Raw genomic sequence first — 22674 nt, forward strand, 5'->3', positions numbered from 1 at the left:
CTAGAGCACAAAGGGTCGTTACAAATGATGCAGTCACTGGCCCACCAAGTGGTCCGATCTGTGATTGTAGAACTTTGCCGTTTCTACTCAGCACCCACCAGTACGGTTGATGAGGGTTACTTACAGCCGAAGCTTGACGGAAGGAAAAGAAAAACAAGAGCAAAAGCAAAATCAAAGCTGGCTGGGAGGGTTTTGGGATCGGCCCCCATCTCTGCGCAATTTGAGTCTCCCTGGGCTGGACGGATGTTTGAGGATGCTCCAGGTTTCTCCTCAGGGCTCCATTGTCGGAGGAGCAGGCGGGTCCGTCGGCTGGGCATGAGAGTAGTAGATCCATGCGGCGACCCATCTACTTTGAGAGCCGTGGGAGTTGTCAAGAGGACAACGAAGGGGCCCTTCCATCGAGGCTCGAGAGTCTTGCGATGATGTCTCCGAACCAGGACCCAATCCCCCGGTTGGAATCTATGAGGGGTAGGAGGAGAAGCAGTTTCATATACAGCTTTTAATTTAGGCCAAATATTCCTGGTGTGTTAGCTGGAGCTGACGCACAGTGTCCAGGACATCCTGGTCATCTAGAGCAGCAATCAAATCAGACTGTAAGCTAGGTATTAGGGGAGGAGGTTTACCATACATAATTTCAAAAGGAGTAAGGCTTAGCTGATAGGGGGAATTTCTAACCCGGAATAGAGCAATGGGAAGGAGAGTTACTCAGTCTGCACCAGTCTCTAAGGGCAGTTTAGTTAAGGTCTCTTTTAGAGTTCTGTTCATTCTTTCTACCTGTCCTGAGCTTTGGGGCCAGTATGCACAATGTAATTTCCAATTTGCCCCCAGTGCAGTGGCTATTCCCTGGCTTCCCTGCAAGATGAAAGCCAGGCCGTTGTCTGACCCGATCATGGTGGGAAATCCATACCTGGGCATGATCTCTTCAACCAATTTTTTTGCTACCACGTTGGCAGTTTCATGTGTTGTGGGGAAGGCTTCAGTCCATCCAGAGAAAGTATCTATGAATACTAATAAATATTTATAGCCAACTTTTCCTGATTTAATTTCAGTAAAGTCAACTTCCCAGTCAATACCTGGCCGGGTTCCCCTAATTCTTGCACCTGAACTGTTGGGGGCCAAACAAGCGTTAGTTAACCAACAGGTGCCACACTTGGAAACAATCTCTTTGATAAGGTAGTTGTCATCGGGTATTCTCAGGTCGGATTGCTTGAGCAGGCTCTGCAGCTTTTTAGTTCCCAGGTGGGAAGCCTGATGGATTTTCCTTAAAATGGTCTGGCCTAATTTGTACGGTAGGATGACTCGTCCATCTGCTGTCCTCCACCAGTCTTTGTCTAGGTGGGCCATGGGTTGATCATTTATCCAGATTAGGTCTTCAGGAGTGTATTGGGGGGTCTTTGGCAAATCTCGTGCCCCTGGGTCCACCAGGACAGGAGTAATTTTCCTGGTTTCAGCTATTTCTTTGGCAACAATTCACATTTTGTACATGTGAAGTTTCCCATTCAAGAAAATCCTAAGGAATTGAGATCTGATTTAGTCACAGTTGTTACAGTTAGCAGAACACTTTCTTAAATCAACCAACAACTCCTGCCTAATCTCTCCACAAACATAAAAGAAATGAAAAACAAACTATGTTCTTCAACAGTTCAGTAGTAAGAGCATAAGAATATTATTCCTGGCCGGTGCCACAGCTCACTTGGCTAATCCTCCACCTGTGGTGCCAGCACCCCAGGTTCTAGTCCCTGTCAGGGCACCAGATTCTGTCCCGGTTGCTCCTCTTCCAGTTCAGCTCTCTGCTGTGGCCTGGGAAGGCAGTGGAGGATGGCCCTGCACCCCATGGGAGACCAGGAGAGCACCTGGCTCCTGGCTTCGGATCGGTGCAGTGCACCAGCTGTAGCGGCCATTTGGGCGGTGAACCAATGGAAGGAAGACCTTTCTCTCTGTCTCTCTCTCACTATCTAACTCTGCAAGTAAAAAAAAAAAAAAAAAGAATATTATTCCCATATGAAACTTGTATAACTTAAATAAAATTTAATAAAAGAATACTATTCTGGATTAAAGAGGAAAAACACATATTCACTGTAATAATTTTATCAGTTTAAGAAAAATTTTAATTTATTTTTATAGAACATTTCAGATTCCCTCATGTCATAGCAAAAGCAACATGTACACATACTAATTTAACCTACACATCAAGTCCCAAATTCCCAATCCTAGATATCAAGTTGCAAAAAGCAAGTGCTGACTTCTTTAGGTAGCATTTTTAAAAAAGTCCTCAGCACTTAAGTGAAATGAGACTTTAATCAAAAAAGAGACTGAATTCCACAGGGCACGCTTTCCCAAACAGCAATTAATTCAGTCAAGTCTGTGATTCCAAGCTCCAGTGACAGTGTTCTGCTTGAAGCAGACAAAACAAAGGCAGTCAATGCTAAAGCTGTATATTTCAATATGTACAGTATTTTTTAACTGCATTCAACTTTTAGAGTTTGTTTTGGAGTGTAATGAAACAAAAGAATTAGAAGGTCTCAGTCCACTTTGAATATTGCAATTATAGTAATTTTTTTTTCTGGACACAAAGGTACATTACAACACTGGTGGTCTTGAGTCAACTTCCCACTAATTGATTCAGCAAAAGCATACTTCCTTCAGTTATAACTCTGATTAAGAAACACATACATTTTAACATAAGAAAATTCTGTACTTCCAGTTTCAAAAAGTAGACAGTTCTATGAAGACAAAGCCATTTAAATATGAGTTTACATACACCTTTAAGTTTCTACAACTTAATGCCTTAAGAGGAATTTTGATTTCAGAAATACCATTTCACAGACCAGCATCATGTATTTATACTTGAGTTTTATACAGTATGCTATAAAGTGTAAATGGTAAAAATAATCAAATAACATAATTTTACAAAATTCAAGTTTCCAGTGATCTTAAAAAAGTATAATTTAGTTCACAGAGATATTGTTGTAGTTATCTAGAAAATCCTAAAGTTATATGAAAAAAATTAAAATTGTCATTTTAATAATTTTCAACCTTGTAATTAAACACAGCCAAAAAGAAAATAAAAGGCTGGTCTAGCATAAGTAATCAAGTCAAGGAGTTTTACAACCTTGAGCCACTATTTGGAATCTACTTTAGCTTTTACATAATTTTTACAGTCTTATTAACACCATTTTTATTAAGAAAAAGAAATGACCTTTTGAAATCATTGGCACCCAAAATGGCACTTAAGGACAAGAATCACAACTAGGAAAAAAATGAATCTTGGCAAGCACAATTTCTCTCAAAGAATGAAGAATGTCTTATAATTAATACAGAATGGAAGCAATAATTTAGAACTCTTGGGAAGCTCATATTTCTTTATTTTTATTTGTGTGTTACTAACAATCTAAGGTAAGCATTATATTCACTTTCAAAAGCAACGAAGGAAAGTAAAAAAATAAAACAAGAAAAACACAGCCCGGAGCATTCCAGGAGTTTGGTTTTTTTTAAATAAAAGATTCTCTTCTTCCCTTTCCTTTGGGCACACTGGCTCACTTCGGTTCTCCACTTTGTTACAAAAATACAAAACCAAAAACAAATCTCTGCTCAAAGTCGTCATCCTCAGTGAGACTACTGAGATTTGCTTATGATTTTTTTTTTTACTTTCCCAGCTACTCAATCCCTAAAATCTAAATATTTCAGTGAAAAATTTTTTGCATTTGCTTGAAGACAGCCCCTAATAACCTACATTGAAAAGGGAACTAAAATCACTGGCTGCAGTCAGGATCATCAAGTTTCCTGTTTTATTATTATTATTTTTAAATATAACAAAGACAAAAGCTCCAGCTGGAAATTCACACAATTCAGAAACGTGTCGAAAAACATTTATCACAATCTTTAAGATTTCTAAGTAGGCCAGCGCCGCGGCTCACTAGGCTAATGCTCCGCCTTGCGGCGCTGGCACACCAGGTTCTAGTCCCAGTTGGGGCACCGGATTCTGTCCTGGTTGCCCCTCTTCCAGGCCAGCTCTCTGCTGTGGCCAGTAAAGGCAGTGGAGGATGGCCCAAGTCCTTGGGCCCTGCACCTCATGGGAGACCAGGATAAGCACCTGGCTCCTGCCATCAGATCAGCGCTGTGCGCTGGCCACGGTGGCCATTGGAAGGTGAACCAACAGCAAAGGAAGACCTTTCTCTCTGTCTCTCTCTCACTGTCCACTCTGCCTGTCAAAAAAGAAAAAGATTTCCAAGTAAAGGTTCCCAACTCCAATAGGAAAACTATGGAACTGCTAGATTAGCAAGTGAAAATAATTAGCCATTCAAATTCTGTTGGAAATGTCTGAATCTGTATAAAAGCTTCCTCTTATATAGAGACTGGAGTATCTGAGTCCCCAAGCTAGCTAGCTAGATCATGGAGAAAGAATTCTTTTGACTAGAGTTTACTCCAAAATCAACTTTCCCAACTCCTTTCTTTTCCCCAAAAAGTGTTCAATCACACTTCAAGAAGGGGAAGTACTGAGGCAGGGTGTTTTATATGGTACTGCACCCTTTAAGAAACGTACAGTTTAGTGAACCGGGAAACTTTTCACACACACTTAAACTGATGTATTTGTAGACATTATTTATCTGTGTTGAATAAGATACACTGTGAGAAAGTGTATTTTGGTTCAAAGGAGAAGCTGAAATAACTGTAGTGCGATCATAAACCCATTAGAGAACTAGCATAATTTAAAAGGTCAGTATATGTTTTAACAATTCTGATATTTTTGTTATTTGGGCTTAATTTCACATTCTTTTCCTTTCTTCTTTTGATTTTGCATCTCTGAGGGCACTTTTTACTTGTAAGCTGTGTTTGAGACTATACAGAATATGCTAATCAACAATATAAATATAAATAACCTATAAGCACTATCATCTGTACACGTATGGACAGACTCCAGCCTCAGACGACTGATGTTGTACTTTCAGGATTCACCGGCATGAGTCTAGATGCGTTCCTCAGGTCTTGGAGTTGCTTGGCAGGTTTCCTCACACCTTCTTCAAACCTTTTCTCCACCACAGGGAGCACCGTTTCATGTAGAAAGGACGCATTCTGTCGGATAAAAGCCTTCTTCTCTGGATCCGGCTCGCACTGAAGGCTGTAATTCACATGCTGGACGGCAACCAGAATGATTTCCACCAGGCTCTCCAACAGTACCATGTGCAGCTCTGGGAAATACAGCTTTAAGGCCTCTTCCAAAAATCCCACGGTCTGTTTGGTGAAAGCGACCACTGTGTAACTTAGGTTCACCCAGCAGTCATCCCCTGTATACTGCTCAAAGTTACTCACCCCGCAACTTCTCATCTCTTCTTTGAGCTTGCCCAGGGCCTCTGGAGTCATCAAGTTCATCCTCCTCCACATCTCCTCCGAGTTGCGATGTTTGGTGGCTTCAATGATGATTTCTTTGTAACTGTGCAAGGCCCCTTGGATGTCTTTCACCAGAAGGGCATGGATGATGAAGGTGAGGTCTAGTCCAATATCACCCACTCCTTAGCCACTTTGACGCACTCTGCTGCCGTGGATAGGCTCTCCTTGCTATCAAACACCTGCTTGCTGAAAGCATCTACGAACATGCCCATGGCTGATCTCGCCCAGACCACAAAGGCAGAGTAGCAGCCACTGTCGGTGCCGGCGACATCTGTCTCAAATTCTCTGGCAGTCTCAAGAAGACACGTAAAGAAGACATGGCACAGCTTATGAATATAGAGTAAAGTGGCACCTTCAATGCGAAGCTGACGGATGGCCGTGTGCACGGCTGCCGCTCTGTTTCTCAAAAACAGCTCGAAAGCCTTTGTGCACTGGCCAAGCCGGATTAGCTGAGAAACCGCCCTGCGAGTAGCCTTGGGCCCACCTCGCAAGGAACGATCTGGGGACAGTTCAAAAACCAGCACCTCCGTGAGCTGCCGGACACGCTCATCCACCTTGGCCCTGAGTTCTTTTACAGGTGGGCTGGGCTTGTCTTCTAGGTAATGATTCAATTTATCTAGCAGGTCAACGGCCCCCTCAAAGTCCCTCTGAGCAATGCACACATCCAGGTCTTCAGGTAACTCCTGGATCCACTCCATCGATAAGTCCACCTTCTCTTCCTCTACCTCGGGGACAGCTGGCTCTTCTTCATCATCCTCAAACGGGTTCGTGGCCTTGGAGGTCACTTGGGGAGGCCCTCTAGGGGCCGCTGCTTCCTCCTGTTCCCTTCGTCTTTTTTCACTGAGTGCCCTCTTGGTTTCTTCCAGCACCTCCAGCCACTCTCGTTTTATTTTGGCATTTTCTGCCTGAAAAATGCGACTCTCGGGGAACATCAGCAGCTTGAACATGTCCTTCATGGGTGGGTTGTCCTTGACATTGACCACGGCCAGGCCATCTAGGGGATAGAGAGCGTTATAGCGATACATCCCCCGCCGCTGGGGCAGCCAGGTGGCCACACCAGCAGACAGTCATTCATGAGAAAGCCGTGCACCCGCTGCAGCTGGGCCATGTGATCCGCTTCGTATTCCACCAGGTCCCCGTTGTACACCAGGTACTGCCCCGGGGTCTCCAGCAGGTGCCTGCAGCCTTCCACCTTTTCAAGCTGGGTGGTCAGAGTGCGCTGCTTTCCTTCCTCGCCCGGGCCGGAACTGTCACGCGAGGCGCCCCCGGGCCTGGGAAAAAAGCCGGCCTGGCCTCGGAGGTGGTCTCGGCCCCGCGCCACCTGCCCCCTCTTCCCCGCCGGCGGCGGCGGCCGGCAGCAAGGTGAGCGGGATGCTCTCCAGGCTGCTCTCCTGTTCCGTCAGGAGATGGCTGAGCTGGTACATCTCGCTCTCCAGGTAGGAGATCTCGCGGGCCGTCTCTAAGAACTGCCGGTAGTTCTGGTAGACGCTGCGTTTCAGGTTTTGCGCTGTCTCCTCCGCCAAAGCCTGGATGCGCTGCAGGTGCTCCTGGAGGTCCCGGTCCCCGTCCGGCTGCTGCGAGAGCTGCTTCACGTACAGCCGTGCCTCAAAGCCCCCTGATTCTAGCTGCGGCTCGCTCCACTGCCCGCCATTGCCATCGCCATTTCCGTCTGGGTCTCAGGCAGTCACTGTCACTGTTGCCACCGCTGTGGAGACCCACCCAACTCCAGCCGAGGTGCAGGGCTTAGAGAAGCAAGATACGAGCAAGACGAGTACGCCTGCACCCGGGTCTGAGCTGCTCACACTGCGCCTGCGCAAGCGGCTGAGCGTAGACCTTAAGACTGCACAGGAGCGCCCGCGAACTAGAGCGCACGCGCAGGAGGAGTTATTGCGGAAGCGTGGAGCAGGCGAGAGGGCAAGGCTTGAGTACTGCGCATGAGCAGAGCGTGAGGTTGGGGTTTGAAGTTCCTGCTGAAGCGTAAACGCGATAACTAGCTTCCTGAAACCGTCCTGGGGCCGAGCCCCGGGTTCTGCTCCAGTTTCGGAGGTGTGATGGCAAGTTTCTTGTTTAAGCCCTAGAATCTTGCCGTCGGCGTTCGGAGCAAACTCAGTTCTGGTTCCGGTTCTCAGTTCAGTTTTCCCTGAGTTCTCGCGAGATTGGCAGAGCGACCCCGAGAGCAGCCCGAGAACCGGTATCCTAGGAGTTTGAAGCCTCTGAAACGTTTTTGCGGCCTGAGTCGGGAGTCCGCCTAACGCCAAGGAACCCTGACTGGGATCCTGGCAGTGATGGATGAGGACCTGGTTTTGGCACTTCAGCTTCAGGAGGAGTGGACCTTGCAGGTTGCGGAGCGCGATGGCGCCCAGGAGCCCCTGTCGCTGGTAGACGCGTCCTGGGAGTTGGTGGACCCCACGCCGGATTTGCAGGCCCTGTTTGTGTAGTTCAACGACCGGTTCTTCTGGGGCCAGCTGGAGGCCGTGGAGGTGAATGGAGCGTGCGCATGACCCTGTGAGTCCCGAGCTCCGCGGGGGAAACCGAGGCGGAGGGGGCCGCACTTCTTGCCCGAAGACTTCTTTTTTGGGCTCGCCAGTCCCAGGGGAGTTAAACCAGAGAGTTTGGCTTTGGACCCTTGATGTGTTTCTCCCCTCTTACCCAGTTCAAACAGCTAAGAACGCTATGTGGCTCACGCTACTGTGGTTGGAATTAGAAAGAACATAATGAGGGGGGAAAAGACCAAGAGAAGAAGAAAAAAGACAGCTCGCCCCACTTGAAAGTCACACGTTTCTAACTTTCCTATGCGAGTGCTCTAGAAAACAAGAGGGAGAAGCACTCAGATCTTTCCAGAAAGGGAGCTGAGGACGCAGAAAAACTTCCGAAGGCTGCGTGATGGCCAAGGTAGCAAATCACCACTTGGTGTGGTGAGCTAGTGTTTTGGAATGGGGAGGGAGTTGAGGTTCCCATATTTCTCGACTCGGGAGCTCTTTGGTGATGCTTCCAAAAGGATCGCCTCTCTACACATGAAGTTTGAGAGCTGCTGATTTGAGTTGATAATCTGCACATCATCGGAGTTAAGTTTCAATTACCACTTTGCCATGCATCTTTTTTTGACCGAGAAAAACAGAGATTTTCCATTTGCTGGTTGTCTTCCTAAATATCCACAACAGAGGGTGGGGTGAGGTTGGGGGTGGGGAGGGGGTAGGCCAGATTGAATGCAAGAGCTAGGAACTCCATCTTGGTCTCCAGCACAGATGACAGAAACTCAAGTGGTGGGGCCATCATCTGCTGTCTCCCAGGGGCATTAGCAGGGAGCTGGTCACTGAAGCAGGGCTGAACCTGCTGTGTCACAGTGCCTGCCCCCCATGGTGGTTTTTGATTTGATACAAAACAACCTACAGTAAGACAGATTAAGGTGTGATACAAAATCGTGTTTAAAGTACAAATCTCCTTCATATATGCTGCTGGACAGCTGCTTGTTAACCACCACAAACTGATGATAGTTTGTGGGGGGAAGAGGCTTAGAATAGAACAGGATTGTCCTGGATGAGCTATTGCATGCAGCCTGGCAATGGTATGGGAAGCCATTGCTCTTCATGAAACACTAGTGTCTGTTCACAAAGAGGATATACTTTCCAGAAAGCTCTCTCCCAATAGAGTTCTGTTAACTCTCAAGAATGTATTGGCCGGCGCCGCAGCTCACTAGGCTAATCTTCTGCCTTGCGGCGCCGGCACACCAGGTTCTAGTCCCGGTCAGGGCGCCGGATTCTGTCCCAGTTGCCCCTCTACCAGGCCAGCTCTCTGCTGTGGCCAGGGAGTGCAGTGGAGGATGGCCCAAGTGCTTGGGCCCTGCACCCCATGGGAGACCAGGAGAAGCACCTGGCTCCTGCCATCGGATCAGCGCGGTGCGCCCATTGGAGGGTGAACCAACGGCAAAAGGAAGACCTTTCTCTCTGTTTCTCTCTCTCACTGTCCACTCTGCCTGTCAAAAAATAAAAATTAAAAATAAAAAATGAATTAAAAAGAATGTATAAGAATTTGTTTTGTTTCTCTTTTGTATATGTCTGCTTGATAACTGTAACCCATTTTTGTGGTGGTTGTTTTCCAGGTATGCTGGGATATGCAGGTATGAAGGAAGTAGTGGAATATGTTCCATCCGTCTTAGCGAACCCCTTTTAAAGTTGAGACCAAGAAAGGATCTTGTTGCAAACTATGCAACAGATAAAGGGTTAATAACCAGAATCTACAAAGAGATCAAGAAACTCCACAAAAACAAAACCAACAACCCACTTAAGAGATGGGCCAAGGACCTCAATAGACATTTTTCAAAAGAGGAAATCCAAATGGCCAACAGGCACATGAAAAAATGTTCAAGGTCACTAGCAATCAGGGAAATGCAAATCAAAACCACAATGAGGTTTCACCTCACCCCGGTTAGAATGGCTCACATACAGAAATCTACCAACAACAGATGCTGGCGAGGATGTGGGGAAAAAGGGACACTAACCCACTGTTGGTGGGAATGCAAACTGGTCAAGCCACTATGGAAATCAGTCTGGAGATTCCTCAGAAACCTGAAGATAACCCTACCGTTCAACCCAGCCATCCCACTCCTTGGAATTTACCCAAAGGAGTTTAAATTGATAAACAAAAAAGCGGTCTGCACCCTAATGTTTATTGCAGCACAATTCACAATAGCCAAGACCTGGAACCAACCTAAATGCCCATCAATGGTAGACTGGATAAAGAAATTATGGGATATGTATTCTTTAGAGTACTATACCGCAGTAAGAAACAACGAAATCCAGTCATTTGCAACAAAATGGAGGAATCTGGAACACATCATGCTGAGTGAAGTAAGCCAGTCCCAAAGGGACAAATACCATATGTTCTCCCTGATCGGTGACAACTGACTGAACACCAAAAAGGAAACCTCCTGAAGTGAAATGGACACTATGAGAAATGGTGACTTGATCAGCATGGCCCTGACTGCTAATGGACAACTTAATACATTATCCCTCATAGTATTTTTTTCTGTCTGTTCTACTTAATATGACTGGTTTAATTCTGTAATTATCACACAGTTATTCTTAAGTGTTGAAAATTAACTGAAATGTGATCCCTGTTAAACATAAGAGTGGGAATAAGAGAGGGAAGAGATGTATAATTTGGGGCATGCTCGGGCTGACTTGCCCCAATTGGTAGAGTTGGAAACATACCAGGGGATTCCAATTCAATCCCATCAAGGTGGCATGTGCCAATGCCATCTCACTATTCCAAGTGATCAATTTCAGTTCACAATTGATCATAATGAAAGGACTAAGAGTCAAAGTGAGCACATAAACAAATCTAGTATCTGCTAACACCAACCGATAGAATAAATAAAGGGGAGAGTGATCCAACATGGGAAGTGAGATACTCAGCAGACTCATAGAATGGCGGATGTCCTAAATAGCACTCTGGCCTCAGAATCAGCCCTAAAGGCACTCGGATCTGGCTGAAAAGCCCATGAGAGTATTTCAGGCATGGAAAGCCAAGACACTCTGGCAAAAAGATCTCTGTGAGTGAGATCCCAGTGGAAAGAACAGGTCTTCAAAGAGGGAGGTGCCTTTCTCTGAAGGGAGGAGAGAACCTCCACTTTGACTATGACCGTGTCTAAACAAGATAAGAGTCGGAGAACTCAAGGGGCTTCCATAGCCTTGGAAACTCATAACTGGTGCATAGGGAGATTACTGATGCCATAAACAGGAGTGTCAATTTGTAAAGTCAACAACAGGAGTCACTGTGCACTTACTCCTCATGTAGGATCTCTGTCCTTAACGTGCTGTACACTGAGGCTTAATGCTATAACGAGTACTCAAACAGTATATTTCACTTTGTGTTTCTATGGGGGTGCAAACGATTGAAATCTTTACTTAATGTACACTAAACTGATCTTCTGTAAAAAAAAAAAAAATTATCAATTCCCAACTTGACTCTCACTGGGATTAAACATGACAATAGGTCTGATCTGATTTCATCATCATTTAAAAAAATCATCTATTATTTTGCACTTTATGTTTCTGTGTGGGAGCAAACTGTTGAAATACTTACTTAAGGTATACTAAGCTGATCTTCTGTATATTAAGATAATCGAAAATGAATCTTGATGTGAATGGAAGGGGAGAGGGAGTGGGAAAGGGGAGGGTTGTGGGTGGGAGGGACGGTATGGGGGGGGAAGCCATTGTAACACATGAGTCGTACTTTGGAAATTTATATTAATTAAATAAAAGATAAAAAAAAAAAAACAAATAAAAAAAAAACAAAAAGGATCTTGTAGAGGTATTCTTTCAGTAAACCTGATTCTTAGCTCGGTAATTTACAGATGCTTGTCATTGATTTAGATTGCTTTGAACTAACTTCTACATTTAAAAGAAACATTTTTCTCATAGTATGCACTTGAATTATGGGGCAAATAATAATGAGTACCTTCTACTTTTACAGTGCTTCAAAGTTAAGAAAGGCTATTAGGTATAATATCTCATATCTTATTTAATCTTTATGATAGGGTTATGTGTTGTGATCTTCAATTTTTAAAAAAGATTTTTTTTTGAAAGGCAGAGTTACAGAGAGAGAGAGGGAGAGAGAGATTGATTGATTGATTGATCTTCCATCTGGTGGTTCACTCCCTAAATGACTGCAACAGGCAATGCTGGGCTAGTCCAAAGTCCAAAACTTGGAACTCCATTTGGGTGTCCCACATGGGTGGAAGGGGCCCAAGCATTTGGACCATCTTGCACTGCTTTCCCAGGTACCTTACCAGGGAGCTGGATCAGAAGTGGAACAGTTGAGATTCAAACTGGTGCTGCTATGGAATGCTGGTGTCACAGGCAGCAGGTTTACCTGCTGTGCCGCAATGCTGACCCCATCTTCATTTTAAATAAGGAAGTGAAGGTTTGGAGGCGTTAAGTAATTTGTTTAAGTTCCATATTTAGATGCAGAGAACCACCTAGAATCCAGGTTTTCCCATTGAGACACAAAAATTTTCATTATCCTCTGTTAAGTCACCATGTTGCTGAGTTGGCAGCTGAAGTCAGCCGGAGGGCACACTTCATATCTAGGGCTGTGATCACTCTTGCTAGCAAAACAGAGCAGAAGGACCACTGTGCTTACTTTAGGCATCTACTAAACGTAACTTACTTTAGGTTGGATTAGGCAGACACCCAGCATGCTCCCAGTGGGATTTGTCCTGCTGCAGTGATATCCCTTGGGAAATCGACACAAAAGAGCCTGGAGTGGTAAATATGTTAAACATAAACGTGCCTGGAAATCCTGAAGGATGCTATTTTTAAGCATAGTAAAAGGTAATAGGTTTCACAGTATGGAAGTATTTAACATTACTAAATTAGTTACATAAAAAGGTTAATATGGTAAATTGCGTATTGTGTGTTTCTTTTTTGATTACATTTTGTGAAAAAAAAGTAAGTAACTGCTAACTATAAAATGGCACAACAGAAATACTTGGTTAATGAAAAAGGAGGAATAAAAAACAAAGCCCAGATGACAAAGAGGAAAGTAGGCATAAACAGTATCCATTATTAGACTAAATGTAAGCAAGCTAAACATTTCAGTTAAAGATATGGAATAACAAAAAGATTGAGGGCTGTCACCGTGGCATAGTGGGTTAAGTCTCCGCCTGCAGCACCAGCATCCCATATGGGCTCTGGTTCGTGTCCTGACTGCCCTACTTCCGATCCAGCTTCTTGCTAATGGCCTAGGAAAGCAATGGAATATGGGAGACCTGGATGAAGCTCCTGGCTCCTGCATTCAGCCTGGCCCAGCCCTGGCCACTGTGGCTATTTGGGGAGTGAACTAGCAGATTGAAAATACCCCTCTCTCTAACTCTGACTTTCAAATAAATAAATAAATCTTAAAAAAGAAAAAAAAAAAGGTTGAGCATCTCTAATCTGAAAATCCAAAATGTTCTAAAAATCCAAGACATTTTTAGTGCCAGCATGATGCTACAATGGAAAATTCCACACCTGACTTCATGTCACAGCAGGGTCCAAGCACTTGGGCCATCCTCCGCGGCACTCCCTGGCCACAGCAGAGAGCTGGCCTGGAAGAGGGGCAACCGGGACAGAATCCGGCGCCCCGACTGGGACTAGAACCCGGTGTGCAGGTGTGCCGGCGCCGCAAGGCGGAGGATTAGCCTATTGAATTGAAACCCTAAGACTAGAATCTTGTTCTATGCTTGTCCTTCTCTGTCCTGAGCTCCCTGCCTACTATAGAAACTGTCATTAGTTCCTTAACTTTTTCTTTCATTTTTCTGTTTTACAAATACTTCCATTCATTTGCTATTCCCCTCTACTACACTATATATATAATATATATGTATGTGTATATATAGTATATAGTGTACATATATGTATGTATGTATGTGTATATATAGTATATAGTATACATATGTATGTATGTATATACACATACATATATATACATACATATACACATACATGCATATATATTATATATATAAATATAAAGATTTATTAATTTATTTGAAAGAGAGAGAGAGAGAGATCTTCCGTCTGCTGGTTCTCTCCTCAGAGAGAAGTTGTTGCCGGGAATTGTGCTGATCTGAAGCCCGGAACCAGGAGCTTCTTCCAGGTCTCCCATGCAGGTGCAGGAGCCCAAGGACTTGGGCCATCTACTACTGCTTTCCCAGGCCATAGCAGAGAGCTGGATCAGAAGTAGAGCAGCAGCTGGGACTGGAACCAGCACCCTTATGTTATGCTGACACTGCAGACGGTGGCTTTACCCACTATGCCACAGTACCGGCCCCCACACAATATGTTTTTTAAAGATTTATTTATTTGAAAGGCAGAGTTATAGAAAAATAGAAGGACACACGCACACACTCACACACATATACATCTTCCATTTACTATTTCACTCTCCAAATGGTCACAACAGCTGGAGCTGTGTGGAGAGCAATTCGGACTAGACTAAGTTACTGGAATTAAGACTTATTCTATGCATCTGCTCTCCCACAATATGGCGCTGGGAGAGAAGAAAACAGCTTTTACACAGCTGCCTCCAGTTCAACCAATAAACTGTAGGACTTGCTCCTGATTGGAGGAGAGCAGCGTACTTGGCGTGTGGGCAGCCGAGTTGGGATTGGCAGAGGAGGACTATAAAGGAGGAGAGAGACGGCATGCACCAGGAACATCTAAGGGGAACATCTAAGGGGAACACCTGTGCAGCCCCCGAGAGAGCCGGCCGGCGGTGTGCCACTCCCCTGCAGAAGTGGGGAATGTGGCCAGGGGGAACTGCCCTTCCACGGAGGTGGAAGGGATAGTGGCCAACCCGGGAAGAACCAGCAGCAAACCCGGGGAGGGCCGAACAGACGAAAGAACAGCGCAGGGTCCTGTGTCGTTCCTCCACGAAGAGGGGGAGCGACATAATGGTGCCGTGACTCGGATATGAAGCCTAGGCAGGGTTCAGTGTCGCTCCTCCATGAAGAGGAGGAGCGACATAATGGTGCCGTGACTCGGATAGCAAACTTAGGAGGGAAGAAATGGGAAGAACTGGGAAAATATCGGAGAGAGAGACTAGCAAACAGCCTAGGGAAAAGCCGGACGAAAAAGGTGCCGGAAGAAGTTATTGAAAGCCTAGGCATAGACTCAGATACGGACTACGGGGGGAAGCTGGGAGAAATCTCTAAGGTCGAAAGCGAAAGTGAAAGCTAGAACAAACAGACTCGGATGCGGACTGTGGGGAGAGGCCAGGAGAAATGAGGGAGGAATATTGTTGGAAGAAAGCTTGGGGAAACATACCGGGTAGAGAAAAATGTTAGGGAAATTGAAGCCACGGGGGGTAGGCCGAGGCAGAGACGAAAGCCACTTTGGGATTCTCAAGTTAGCCCGGGAATAGGGGGCGAAAAGTTGAAACCAGAAGCGGAAACGTAAGCCGGATTGGGATCCGTCTGATTAGCCCGGGGAGCAAAGGACGGGAAGCCAAATCGTGGGGCGGAGACGTGAGCTGGGTTGAATTCGCCAGGCTAGCCCGGGGAACTTGGATTGAATGCTAGTGGCGGAGACGTGAGCTACGCTGTGTGACTCGTGGAGGCTGCCGCGCGCAGAGAGAGCGTGCGGGGCACAAGTAGATAGGGAACGCTGGGCTAAGTGCGAGACCGCGGAGTGTGCGCGCAAAGCCGAGCCGCGCAGATGAGAGAGGCGCGGGCTGAAGCGGCTCAGAGCCGGAAAGCCGCCAAGAGGCAGCCTCGGGGCGGGCGCCGGGAAGCCGCAGGGATAAGAGAAACAGAAGTTTAGAAGTAAAATGAGAGAAATAGGAATGCTGGAAGATAGAAGTAAAATGGGAGAAATAGGAATGCCCGGAGATAGAGAAATAGAGAAATAGAAAGGCCTCCCCTCAACATGGCAATGAGAAAGCTTGGATTCGGTCTGCCTGATTAGGGAGGCGGTGAGCACCTGCGGGCGGCTAGCAGCTTATGCGCCGCAGGTCACCGAAGACAGGCACGAATTAACATCAGTAAGGCCTCCCCACAATACAGCAATTAGGAGGCTTGGATTCGGTCTACCTGATTAAGGCGGTAAGCACCAGCAGGCGGCTAGACCAGAGTATGAGCCGCAGGTCACCGAACACAGGCACGCATCAGCGCCTAAAAACCTCCTCACAACATGGCGAAGAGAGGACCCGGATTCCGTTTGCCTGATTGATAGGACTTGTAAGAACCTGTGGCAACTCTAGCAAGCAGAGCAGAGTGTGTGCCATGGGGCACCGAAGACAGGCGCGTATCAACGCCAAAAATAAAAAGAAAGGGGTATCTGTGGGGAGCAATTCGGACTAGACTAAGTTACTGGAATTAAGACTTATTCTATGCATCTGCTCTCCCACAATATGGCGCTGGGAGAGAAGAAAACAGCTTTTACACAGCTGCCTCCAGTTCAACCAATAAACTGTAGGACCTGCTCCTGATTGGAGGAGAGCAGCATACTCGGCGTGTGGGCAGCCGAGTTGGGATTGGCAGAGGAGGACTATAAAGGAGGAGAGAGACGGCATGCACCAGGAACATCTAAGGGGAACATCTAAGGGGAACACCTGTGCAGCCTCTGAGAGAGCCGGCCGGCGGTGTGCCACTCCCCTGCGGAAGTGGGGAATGTGGCCAGGGGGAACTGCCCTTCCACGGAGGTGGAAGGGATAGTGGCCAACCCGGGAAGAACCAGCAGCAAACCCGGGGAGGGCCGAACAGACGAAAGAACAGCGCAGGGTCCTGTGTCGTTCCTCCACGAAGAGGGGGAGCGACAGAGCTGGGCTGATCCGAAGCCAGGAGCTTCTTCTGGGCTACCATGTGGATAAAGGGGCCCTAGCATTTGGACTATCTTCTGCTGCTTTCCCAGGGACATTATCAGGGAGCTGGATTAAAAGTCGAGCAGCCAGGACACCAACTGGTGTCTGTATAGAATACTGGCATCACAGGCGGTGGCTTTACCCACTACACCAAAATGTCAGCCCCTGTACTTTATCTTTTTCCTAAACTATGGAACTTCCTCCAAATAATCTCCTAGAACTTTTTTTCATTTTTTTTTAGCTGTGTAGAATTCCATCTTGTAGATGTACTATAGTGCATTCAACCGAGCTTCTCTTGCTAAACACTTGAGTTATTTCTAATCTTTTGCCATTATAAACAGTGCCACAAAAAATATGCTTTGCATATATGACCTTTCATGCTAGTCTGGGTATTGCTGGCTCAAAGGATAAATGAATTTGTAATTTTGTTAGATACCACCAAATTCTCCACAGAGGGTGTACCATTTCACACTTTGCCAGCAATGTATGGTGAAGTTTATTTTCTCTTAGCTTTACTAACAATGTCAAACTTCAGGAGTTTTGTCAATCTTGATAATATACTGTTGATTCACATTTCTCTTATAAATGAAGTTGAGCAGGTTTTCATGTTTATGGATCACTTATACTTCGTGAACTCTGTTGAACTCTGTCCATTTTAAAATGGAAGTGTTATTTCTCTTTTCTCATTAGGAACCCTTTATAATATGAGTAATTAATAACCTATGGTATGAATTACATCTATATTTTTCTGAGTTTCTCTCCATACTACTTAATAAATTTTTTCCTATCAGAATTATAAAGTTTTTGTTGTAGAATTCATTTGTATTGTCTTCTGGATTTTGATTATTAGAAACCTTCCTGGACAAAGGAGTTCTTAACCTGGGAGCTACCAAGCTTCAGATGTTATGTGCAAAAGTTTTGAATGTGTGCTTACATAAGTTCTCTTGAAAGGTGGTTCATGATTTTTATCAGTATCAGCCTGTGATCAAAATGTTCCATAACAAATTGATTTGATTGTTTTCTGTTTCAGACCCTCTTGCATGAAATGATACACGCCTATTTATTTGTGACTAATAATGATAAAGATTGGGAAGGACATGGTTCAGAGTTTTGTAAACATATGAATCGCATCAACCACCTGACTGGAGCCAATATAACGGTGTGTAAAGCCCTATGTACTTATGATATTTAATAGCTACTAATTCAGTAGCTCCTGAGATTTAATTTAAAATGTAGGAATAGCAAGAAACAAATATGTTTGAGGATTTGCAGCAGTGAATGAAAGTCCTAGAGTAGAAGAGGCTGATTGTTTTGTCTAAGCTTACGTGGTAGAAGGGCAGCAGAGCAGCAGTGTCCCTGAGACCTCTGACTTCCTATAGGTCAACATTTAAAAAAAAAATTAACTAATTTATTTATTTGAAAGGCAGAGAGACAAATAGAGTTGTTGTCAATGGTTCACTCCCTAAATGCCTATAACAGCCAGGGCTGGGCCAAGCCACAGCCTGGAGCCTGGTACTCAATCCAGGTTTCCCACGTGGGTAGCAGGAACCCAATTAAGCTATTACTGTTGTCTCCCAGGCAGCAGAGTCTGCATTAACAGACTCTCATAGAATGAGAAGTAGGAATCCAGTTCCTTCCACATTTTTATTCCATCACCACTTATTGAAACGACTACCCTTATAGTAATGTAGGCTGTAAACATGTTAGTGAAAATCTAGTTGGCTGTGTGTATGTAGATTGGTTTCTAGGTGCCCTATTCTGTCCCATTGATCTATGTGTTTTGTTTTTTGTTTTCTTTAGCCTGTCCCATGTTGTTTTAATTACCATGGATTTTCAGTATACTTTCAAATCAGGTATTGTGATGGTAATTGTATCAGTATTTTGGTAGGAATTATATTCTGTAGATTACTATGCACATTTTGATGATATTCTAATCCCTGAAAAAAAGATTTTTTTTTTCATTTTCTGTTTCCTTGATGGCTTATGATTAGTGTTTAGTAATTTTTTTTTGTTTTTTTTTACTGTCGGGACCATTCACTTTTGGTCATATTTGTTACTAAATGTTTAACTTTTTGTAGCTTTCTGAAAGGTATTTCTTTCTTGATTTCTCTTTCACCAATATCATTATTGGTGCATAAAAATGCTTTTTGTATAATGATTGTGTATCCTGAGACCGAACTTAATCGGTTTCTCATTTCTACCTCACTTTGGATGAGTGTTTAGATTGTTTATCACAGGTTTGAAAAAGGCCAATTACAAAAATTAAATGCACAGGTATAGGTGTTATTTAGGAAGACATATTAGATAGCAAATTTTAAAAATTTCTGAAGCTGTTTCCATTCAGATGCTGTTAGCAGAAACAGGAGTGCAGGTACCATGACTCTGGCCTGGAGGTTGTGGCCCACAGCATTTAGCTGGCTTTGTTATGTGGGCGCTGCCGAGACTGTGGCTGCAGGTTGTGGCAGGCGTGAACCTCCACTTCAAGTTGCAGCCCTAGTGTCTGGCGGGAAACAGCACCCAGCACACACATAGTGGGCTGCACCCTGGGACAATGGTTGGGTGCTCCTGTCTTCCTGCTGGGACAAAATCTAGCCCGGCGGTTGGTTGGTTGGTTGGTTGGTCGGTTTATTTGTTTGTTTGTTTGTTTATTGTCTTTCCAATGAAAACTCTTACCTTGATTTTATTAAAAGGAATAATTACCAATGCATTCCAAAATACTTTTAAATTGATGGGTATAGGCAAGTGTATTTGAAATATTTTTGTCTTAGATGATTTACAATGTGGAGGATTTTTCTTGTTGTCACAGTTTGAGTTTCTTTAAATCTTTTTATGTGACTAGTGTGAGGAGAACATTTTCAGATTATCAAGGTCTTTTTTTTTTTCTTGGTTGTTGCTGTTGTCGTTTCCTATTTGTTTCTCTTGACATGAATTGTCACTAACCAGATAGATATTAGCCAGTATAAAATGATTGCTTTTGGCCTGTACTCTTGTATTATGAAATAAGGACCTAACATCAGGTAGGCTTTACAAATGAAGAGATTGGAGAGGAAAGTTAGTCATAATTGTTATAATATGCTAAATGAAGAGAAAGGAAGATATGCAGAAAAATACAAGGGAGTTTTCCTTTAGCTTTGGAAGATCACCTGACAGTAGCTTTAGGCTTTCTAACAGCCTTTGGGTGTCATTTGCCCATGCTAAAAGCTTTCTTGGGGGCGCACATTTGGTCTGGGAGTTAAGTCTGTTCTTGGGATGTCTGTTTCCTGTGTTACAGTGCCTGTTTGAATTCTGGAACCATTTCCAATTCCAGCTTTCCTGGCAGTGTGTGTCCTGGGAGACATCAGGTGATGGCAGAAGTGTCTGGGTACTTGTCACCTACATGGGAAGACTGAGTTCTTGGCTTCTAGCTTCAGTCTGACCCAGTCCTGGCTGTTGCAGGCACTTGAAGAGTGAGGGACTAGATGGGAGAGCTCTGTCTCTTTCCCAATCTTTCCAACTTTTTTCTTGCTACTCTTTCTGTTTAGTTTCTGATCATCTAACCTCTTTTTTTCAGACAAAGCACAAAGTTTCCCTTTTGTCAGTAGGCTTTTCCTCTTGTGAAACTTGAATCTCAAGAGTCCTCACTCTTTTCTGTGCTTGTCATCTAGTTTGTGCAGAATAATTTAGCCCTTAATACTACATTTGTTTATTTTCATGGCAGATAATCTCTGAATGTAATTTTTTCTTGGAGGACATGATCTATTCTGCCTGTCGTCTTTCCCTCAACTTTCCTAGTAAAATATTCTAGTTTCACAGTTGTTAGGATAAAATTAAACCCACTATACCATAACAAATATTTTTTTCTTTAAGACATTAACATAAGCATTATGAATAAAGCTTCAGGATAACTCTAATACTCTAAATGACTTTTATGCAAATGAATACAGAATTAAAACATTTGATTCCAGTAGAGAATTTATCTATCAAATATTCATATGTTATTCACTGAGGAGAAGAATCTAAATGTACATTCCTTTAATATGTAGCCAACAGTGAGATTTAAAATCCCATAGGCCTTTATGTTCTGCCTGTAGCAATTCTCATAGGGAAAATTGTAATAACCTTACTGTACCCTCAGATTGCTTGCTAAAGAAGCACAGGAATAAACTGATTGGAGAAACTTGATTTAACCGTAGACTCCAGTATTTGTAGGTGTGGCTTTCACCTGTCTCTGGTGGTCACATAAGATGTTTGCAGCTCAATCTAGGAATCCTCTGTGTGTTGTATTTTAGCCTCATTGCCCATGATGTAGAACCAAGAGACAGTAATCTTTAACTTGTAAGTGGGTAAAATAATGCTGTCACTTACTGTAATTAATGAAAGTTTCGTGCAGTACTGAGGATGTGTTTTGGTCATCATGTTCCCCATTGGATTCCATTTTCAATGGCGAAAGCAAAGACTTGGTGTGAAATGTGTTTGGGACCAGTTTCATTGGCAGGCCACCTCTCTATGAAGTGTTACTGGAGCATGAAATCTGTAGTAATAAATCTAGAGCAGATAGTAGCGTTTCGCATGCGAGGCACATAATCCCTGTTTCAAGAACTCATCTCTACCATTACAATAGGAACATAGTAATGAACAAGTGCAAATGATGAGGTGGTACTGTGCTCTGATACAATTTCATTGTAAAACCAGATAATGAAATGATTTTTAAAAGGTACTAATAAAGTTTGTGGTTCTTTATTTTCTTCACTTTAGTTCCAAGAAGCAGAAGCACGACACCAGGAATTTGAAAACAGTGCTGAAAACTCAAAAGAACATCTGACAATCTGCAATTCAAAGTACCATGCAAAATAATGAGTCTTTATAAACCATATAAGATATAAACTATGATATATAGAGCAGTTTTGATCCTAAATACATCTATGCAAAGTGAGGAAAATGTTCAGCTTTAAGTTGTATTAAATGTATACTTTTATACACATATTTAAAGATGGTACATTACCCATTAAACACATTAAAACTGATACACTGTCACCAATCATTTGCTTGTTAAATTTTTATGAACTTTGCTTGTAATATTTTGGTGATTATTCAGTTATATGTCTCTTTAGGTTGATGTGAGAATAACAATTTTTAAATTACATCTTAGGCCTGAATGTGAAAATTCCAGGTTAAAGGAAATAATCAAAAAACAAGAGGGCACAATTGAACATCTTCAGGAAAATCTCACAAGAATAATTTTAGTGAGTCCATCTCTTAATGTCTGCCTTAGCGCATGGAGTTTTTAGTTTCTAATAGGAAATTGTGAGAACATTTTTGATAATGTGAAAAGCTTCATCAATAAATAGGTAATGTATTCATATGCTCTTCAACATCCTTAGGGTGATGCTGCCCCACAGATTAGAAAACAACACTAGTTTCAAAGACACATCCATAAGAACAGTATAACAAGTACAAAGCAGTCTGTCTCTAAAGGTAACCCCCATAAAGTGAGTGTTTCAGTGTATGGTTGAAGATACAGTCTATGAGAAGTAAATGGACATAAGAGATAAAGTAAAAATGACCTCATAAAGTGGACGAGGCTCAAATTATAGAATTGGTCATTTGATGGCTTGAATAAAGGAACTGAAACTTTTTTTAAAACTTTTATTTAGTAAATATAAATTTCCAAAGTACAGCTTATGGATTACAATGGCTTCCCCCCCCATAACTTTCCTCCCAACTGCAACCCTCCTTTTTCCCACTCCCTCTCCCCTTTCATTCACATCAAGATTCATTTTCAATAATATTTATATACAGAAGATCAATTTAGTATATATTAAGTAAAGATTTCACCAGTTTGCACCCACATAGAAACACAAAGTGAAAAATACTGTTTGAGTACTAGTTATAGCATTAAATCACAATGTACAGCACATTAAGGAAAAGATCCTGCATGAGGAGTAAGTACACAGTGACTCCTGT

The 22674-nt window shown here is 43.6% G+C and overlaps 2 protein-coding genes across 5 annotated transcripts; one reads left to right on the plus strand and one right to left on the minus strand.

The window, feature by feature from the left end:
• Nucleotides 1-4779: 4779 nt before the first annotated feature.
• Nucleotides 4780-7181, minus strand: LOC127483432 (exocyst complex component 8-like). Its single transcript, XM_051820595.3, is given in 5 exon segments — nt 4780-5507; nt 5510-6443; nt 6446-6701; nt 6703-7018; nt 7021-7181. Coding segments are annotated over 5 exon segments (2121 nt in total). The 5' UTR covers nt 7052-7181; the 3' UTR covers nt 4780-4923.
• A 137-nt stretch (nt 7182-7318) lies between these two features.
• Nucleotides 7319-21748, plus strand: LOC127485647 (DNA-dependent metalloprotease SPRTN-like). Of its 4 annotated transcripts, none has more exons than XM_089311428.1 (5): nt 7321-7893; nt 8188-8280; nt 17762-17890; nt 18532-18584; nt 21466-21748. In XM_089311428.1, the coding sequence occupies exons 2-5, from the start codon at nt 8272-8274 to the stop codon at nt 21530-21532; spliced, it is 258 nt and encodes an 85-aa protein (XP_089167554.1). In that variant the 5' UTR covers nt 7321-7893; nt 8188-8271; the 3' UTR covers nt 21533-21748. The 4 variants fall into 4 exon arrangements, with proteins under 4 accessions (XP_089167553.1, XP_089167554.1, XP_089167555.1 ...); XM_089311429.1 differs by having other exon boundaries at nt 7338-7893; nt 8196-8280; XM_089311427.1 differs by having other exon boundaries at nt 7319-8280.
• Nucleotides 21749-22674: the final 926 nt, after the last annotated feature.

This window comes from Oryctolagus cuniculus, chromosome 13 (genome assembly GCF_051225735.1).
Source record: "Oryctolagus cuniculus isolate XC-2025 breed Fujian yellow rabbit chromosome 13, ASM5122573v1, whole genome shotgun sequence".
In the NCBI taxonomy this organism is placed as follows: Eukaryota; Metazoa; Chordata; class Mammalia; order Lagomorpha; family Leporidae; genus Oryctolagus; species Oryctolagus cuniculus.